The sequence below is a fragment of the Mizuhopecten yessoensis genome, unplaced genomic scaffold (assembly GCF_002113885.1).
Source record: "Mizuhopecten yessoensis strain PY_sf001 unplaced genomic scaffold, ASM211388v2 scaffold2329, whole genome shotgun sequence".
NCBI classification, from domain to species: Eukaryota; Metazoa; Mollusca; class Bivalvia; order Pectinida; family Pectinidae; genus Mizuhopecten; species Mizuhopecten yessoensis.
The window spans coordinates 4,911,773-4,918,436 of NW_018404492.1; the positions used below are offsets into that span (position 1 = coordinate 4,911,773).

At 42.9% G+C, this 6,664-nt stretch overlaps 1 protein-coding gene across 2 annotated transcripts in view; it reads right to left on the reverse strand.

Annotated features, from left to right (window-relative positions):
* The window catches only part of LOC110445643 (probable ATP-dependent RNA helicase DHX34), a 65,744-nt gene that overhangs the window by 37,168 nt on the left and 21,912 nt on the right, over positions 1–6,664 (reverse strand). For both annotated transcript variants that reach the window (XM_021490358.1, XM_021490360.1), the window contains one exon: positions 2,721–2,795. In XM_021490358.1, the coding sequence (XP_021346033.1) occupies positions 2,721–2,795 (75 nt within the window). The remainder of the gene's footprint in view (positions 1–2,720; positions 2,796–6,664) is intronic.

The window sequence follows — 6,664 nt, forward strand, 5'->3', positions numbered from 1 at the left end:
GGGGGGGGGGGGGGGGGGGGGGGATCCTGAAAATTATCAAACAGGAAAAGTAGCAATCAAAGGGAGCTTGGTGTTTATAATGCCGATTAATTAACTAATTCTAAATTTCTATAATGCTGATTAATTAATGATTTATATATTTTGATTACAACAGATTGATGTTTTGAGCAATCAATCATTAGACTTCAATGAGCGTGACCCTAACACCTTGAATTACCTATATAAACATATTCACACAAGCAACTGACAGAAATTAGCAAACATGAAAGTCTTAGTCTAGGCTAATTGGATAATTACCGGTCATTAAACAAGCAACACTATATATGAGTACGAGGAAATATGCTGACACCCGGCGTGGGCTGAACACTTGTTATTGGCCAGAAAATGATGTTGTTTTAACAGTCTGAAAATGTTCAATCCTACTTCGTCCCCATATAAGTAGGTAATTTGTTCAGTACTGGTATGATCTTTCATGGTATCTTTACCCACCGCGGTATCTGAAGGTACTCAATGATAGATTGCCTACATCGACGACATGGGGAAAGCAGCAAACAGTCTTTACAGAAAAAGAGAAACTAGAAGCCATTGACTACAGCATGGAAGAAGAAAAAAATCTCTCTGCCACTGACCAGAAAGGCCGAAAGAGGTGCGACCACCCAACACCCAGAGATGGAAGAAGAACAGCCATCGCCATTAGTACCACCGAACTGCGCCTGCGCACCATGCAGATACAGCGAGTTCACAAGGTCACCAACTTTAAAGCGTCAATGGGATAGGCGGTCCGATTTCTGCGCAGACGCATGCTTGGTATCCAGAGGAGAACGCCCATCGCCCAGAGACTACCAGACAATTACGAAGAGAAAATTGTACAGTTTCAGCGATTCGTCATCAAAATGAGAGAGAAATACAACATTGACCCGTCTAGAAACGGGAATGCTGACCAAACACCTCTCACTTTTGATCTTCCTTCAGACACTACAACTGCCCCGACCAATAGCAAGTCCATCTCCATACGAACGACAAGAAATGAGAAGAACAGGTTCACGGTGATGCTTGTGTGTATGGCTGACAGGACCAAACTTACACCTTATGCCATTTTTAAGAGAAAGCCCTGCCACCTGGGAACTTTCCAAAGGGAGTGATTGTTTGTGTCCACGAGAAAGGATGGATAAGCGAACCGACTATGAAAGAATGGCTGCGCATCGTATGGGGGAAGAGACCCAACACTCGCCAGAAGAGCCTACTGGTATTAGACTCATTCAGATGGATCACTTCTCATTCAATCCAGGAAGGTTTATTGTTCGGAAAGAGTTGAAGAATGTGGTAAGGACCATAGGCAGCTCTTTAGACTCGCCAAAACCTAATCTTCTGAAAAAGACTTGTCAAACAAGTTCAGTGATTACTTTCTGAATAAAATCAGCACGATCAGGAAAAATATTGTCGAAGTGAACTCTACTGCTGACAATGATACCTCTGTCATGACTTATGACATTAAATTTGATGGGGAATCATTGACAAAACTTTCACCAACAACCGAGGACGAGTTTGGCGATATCATCATGATCTTGCGTTGGAAGTCCTGCGAGCTTGATCCACTTCCTACAGACCTATTAAAGCAGTGTCTTGAAACACTGCTCCCTTTGATTACCTCAATCATGAACAAATCATTGGCCGAGTCAAAGGTTCTATTGTGTTTCAAGTAGACACATGTTAGATCAATGCTGAAGAAATCTACTTTTTCTGTCTTTATTTAAAAGATCTTGGAGAGCATTGTTATGTCCCGGCGTTTAGAGGTTCATCTCCGTGCAAACAGTCTCCATGACAACCTCCAATTAATTACTTCTGCATTGGATAACATGTGCAGAGCGGTGCTTGTCATACTTCTGCATTGGATAACATATGCAGAGTGGTGCTTGTCATGCTGGACTAGTCGGCTGCATTTGATGTCATCAACAATGGCATAATTTACAAACGTCTAAAGTACTCTTATGGGGTGACTGGTGACGCACTATGCTGAAAATAGTCTTATTTGGGGGCTCTGCAAGGGTCGGTGATGGGAAAAGACGGACCTTTACCCCAAAGTGTCTGCAAACAATGGCTTTCGAGCTCAAGGTTGGTGGCAGAACTATTGAGACTTCCAGCTGTTAAAAACCTAGTGGTAGTTGGACAGTTCACTGAATATGGAGAAACAAGTGAACGCTATTGCCAAAATCCTGCCCTGTATCAGCTGTCACAATTACTGTGATCCGGGACAAACTCATTGTTGTGTACCTCAAAATCTCGTACTGTGACCGATGGAAAATGGTTTGGACAGTTTCAGCCACGTTGTGGAAAAGTTTACCATCTGCTTTTAGAATTTCTAGAGACCCTTACCAAATTCAAGAAGGATATAACGACCCACCTCTTCATGCCTGCATTTTAGGCTCTCTGCACAGATGTCATGTACACACCACCCTTTATATATTCATTTATATGCATATTGAGATTGAGATTTTGTATGCTTTTTTTGTTTATCATTTATAACTAATACTATTATCCATATGTTGTAAAGTGCTTTAGAGTAATTTCACAAATTATATACGGTGCTATATAAATGTTTTATATTGTTATTTTTGTTATATGGTTTCAATTTTGATAGGAATTCGAAGTTTCTTTCTTTAGAAAGAAACTTTGAATTCCTATCAAAATTGAAACCATTTGAAATAATTATGTTTACCTACCTGTATCCATTCATCAAAAGCATTTAGTAGAGTGAAAGGATCCCCATGCTCGGACTCCAAAGGTTTCCGTGCAGACTGAAGGTAGAACACATGACAGGATAATCTCAGTTGTAAAAAATGTAATGAAATTAGATAACAATGAAAGTAACTATCATTTATTACAAATGTGAAGGGGCTGTATTATGAATTTGTTTTTCTATCATGGTTAAATTATTTCCTTGTTTATTAAACAAGAGGCCCAGAGGGCCTGTATCGCTCACCTTGATATCTTAAGAAAGCATGGCGAAATATTCTCTAAATGAGATCCAAGGGCAAGGGAATATGCCAGACCCCAAGGCCAATCTTTGTAGCATATCTGTATTAGATTTTTCATGCCCAGCATTTGTATTTATTTTGAATCTCCACCACTTAGGGATGATTCCAGTCAAGTATAGTTGATATCTATCACTTAGTGCCAGAGAAGAAGTCGCTTAAAGCAACATAGCCAAATACCCTTTTTGGCCCCAGCCCCTCTTAGGGATCAGCGACACCATTTGTACAATTTTGAATCCCTGCCTCCCATGAATGCTTTTGATCAAATATGATTGGTATCCAGTGCATAGTTCTACAGAAGAAGTCATTTGTAGCAATATAGCAAAATTGCCCCCTTTTGGCCCTGCCGCTCAGCCCCCTGGTGGTCAGCCCCTCCATTTGTACCATTTTGAATCCCCACTACCTAGGGATGCTTCCAGTCAAATATGGTTGATATCCATCTCTTAGTTCCAGAGGAGAAGTCGCTTAAAGCAATATAATCAAATTGACCCCTTTTGGCCCCCTCATCCCCCTAGGGGGTCAGCCACACCATTTGTACAATTTTGAATTTCTGCCTCCCATGAATGCTTCCCACCAAATATGATCGATATCCATGGCATAGTTCTACAGAAGAAGTAGTTTATAGCAAAATTGCCCCCGCCCCTCAGCCCCCTGGGCGGTCAGCCCCTCCATTTGTACAATTTTGAATCCCCACTACCAAGGGATGGTTCCAGTCAAATATGGTTGATATCCATCACTTAGTTCCAGAGAAGAAGTAGCTTAAAGCAGTATAGCCAAATAACCTTTTTCGGCTCAGCCCCCTGTGGGGTCAGCCACACCATTTGTACAATTTTGAATCTCTACCTCTCATAAATGCTTTTAATCAAATATGATTGATATCCAGTGAATAGTTCTACAGAAGAAGTCGTTTGTAGCAATATAGCCAAATTGCCCCCCTCAGCCCCCCTCAGCCCCCCTCAGCCCCCTAGGGGGTCAGCCACACCATTTGTACACTTTTGAATTTCTGCCTCCCATGAATGCTTCCCACCAAATATGATCGATATCCATAGCATAGTTCTACAGAAGAAGTAGTTTATAGCAATATAGCCAAATTGCCCCCTTTTGGCCCCACCCCTCAGCCCCCTGGGGGGTCAGCCCCTCCATTTGTACCATTTTGAATCCCCACTACCTAGGGATGCTTCCAGTCAAATATGGTTGATATCCATCTCTTAGTTCCAGAAGAGAGGTCGCTTAAAGCAATATAGCCAAATTGACCCCTTTTGGCCCTGCCCCTCAGCCCCCTGAGGGGTCAGCCCAACCATTTGTACAATTTTGAATCCGCACCACCTAAGGATGCTTCCAGTCAAATTTAGTTGAATTCCAATCAGTGGTTAAGAAGATGTCGTTTAAAGAAATTGTTGACGTACGGACGGATGACAGACGACGGACGCCACGGTATGGCATAAGCTCACCTTGGTCCTTCAGACCAGGTGAGCTAAAAATCTAGAGTACATTTCCCTAATTCCAAACAGAGACAACTTTCTTATCATTGGTTTCCAGCTACAGTGGCTGGATTACTAGGATTTAATTAAACAAAAAAAGCTTAACCTACTCCACAAACGACGACTGGATAAAGGTACAATATAACTGGTGTTAAGATATTGAGACAACAGGATAAATGGTAGCCAGATAGTGCTATAACTGGATTCATAGTGGTTTGATAGTAGAACAACATTTTAAGTGATGGCTGGACAGTGGAGAATCGGGATTAGTGATTCCTAGATATAGTGATGCATCATCTTTAGTGGAGGTTAGATAAGGAGTGGAACACAATGATAAGTGGTGGTTGGATACAAAGTGAGACAACAGTATTAGTGGTGGCTGGATAACAAGACAAGTGTATTTGATATAGGGATCTTTTTAGAGCTGGTTGAACATCAGGATTGGCATTGGCTGGATCAAATGAAACCACAATATTTGTTGTGGTTGGATATGGAGTGGAACAACAGGAAAAATGGTTGACGGATATGGAGTAGGACGACATGACAAGTGGCTGATAGATAAGGAGTGGGACAGCAGGATTAGTGGTGGTTGGATATGGAGTGGGACAAAAATAAAGGTATTGGTTAGGTATGGAATCTGAAAACATGATTAGTGGTTGATGGATATGGAGTGGAACAACGGGAAAAGTGGTTGATGGATATGGAGGACAGTAGGATTAGTGTTGAAAGGATATGGAGTGGGACAGCAGGATTAATATAAGTGGTGGTTGGATATGGAGTGGGACAATAAGATAAGTATTGGTAAGATATGGAGTGGCAAAACATGATTAGTGTTTGTTTGATATGGAGAGGGACAGCAGGATGAGTGTTGGTTGGATATGGAGTGGGTTAGTAGGATGAGTGTTGGTTGGATATGGAGTGGGGCAGTAGGATGAGTGTTGGTTGGATATGGAGTGGGACAGTAGGATGAGTGTTGGTTGGATATGGAGTGGGTCAGCAGGATGAGTGTTGGTTTTATATGGAGATGGAGTGGGACAGCAGGATGAGTGTTTGTTGGATATGGGGTGGGACAGCAGGATGAGTGTTGATTGGAGATGGAGTGGGACAGTAGGATGAGTGTTGGTTTTATATGGAGATGGAGTGGGACAGCAAAATGAGTGTCGGTTGGATATAGGGTGGGACAGCAGGATGAGTGTTGATTGGAGATGGAGTGGGACAGTAGGATGAGTGTTGGTTTTATATGGAGATGGAGTGGGACAGCAGAATGAGTGTTGGTTGGATATGGGGTGGGACAGCAGGATGAGTGTTGATTGGAGATGGAGTTGGTCAGCAGGATGAGTGTTGGTTGGATATGGAGTGGAACAGCAGGATGAGTGTTGGTTGGATATGGAGTGGGACAGCAGGATGAGTGTTGATTGGAGATGGAGTGGGACAGTAGGATGAGTGTTGGTTTGATATGGAGTGGGACAGGAGGATGAGTGTTGGTTTGAGATGGAGATGGAGTGGGACAGCAGGATGAGTGTGGGTTGGATATGGAGTGGGACAGTAGGATGAGTGTTGGGTGGATATGGAGTGGGACAGCAGGATGAGTGTGGGTTGGATATGGAGTGGGACAGTAGGATGAGTGTTGGTTGGATATGGAGTTGGTTAGTAGGATGAGTGTTTGTTTGATATGGAGTGGGACAGTGGGATGAGTGTTGGTTTGATATGGAGTGGGACAGGAGGATGAGTGTTGTTTGGATATGGAATGTGACAGGAGGATGAGTGTTGTTTGGATATGGAATGTGACAGCAGGATGAGTGTTGGTTGGATATGGAGTGGGACAGCAGGATGAGTGTTGATTGGATATGGAGATGGAGTGGGACAATAGGATGAGTGTTGGTTGGATATGGAGTGTGACAGCAGGATGAGTGTTGGTTGGATATGGAGTGGAACAGCAGAATGAGTGCTGGTTGGATATGGAGTGGGACAGTGGGATGAGTGTTGGTTTGATATGGAGTGGGACAGGAGGATGAGTGTGTTTGGATATGGAATGTGACAGGAGGATGAGTGTTGTTTGGATATGGAATGTGACAGCAGGATGAGTGTTGGTTGGATATGGAGTGGGACAGCAGGATGAGTGTTGATTGGATATGGAGATGGAGTGGGACA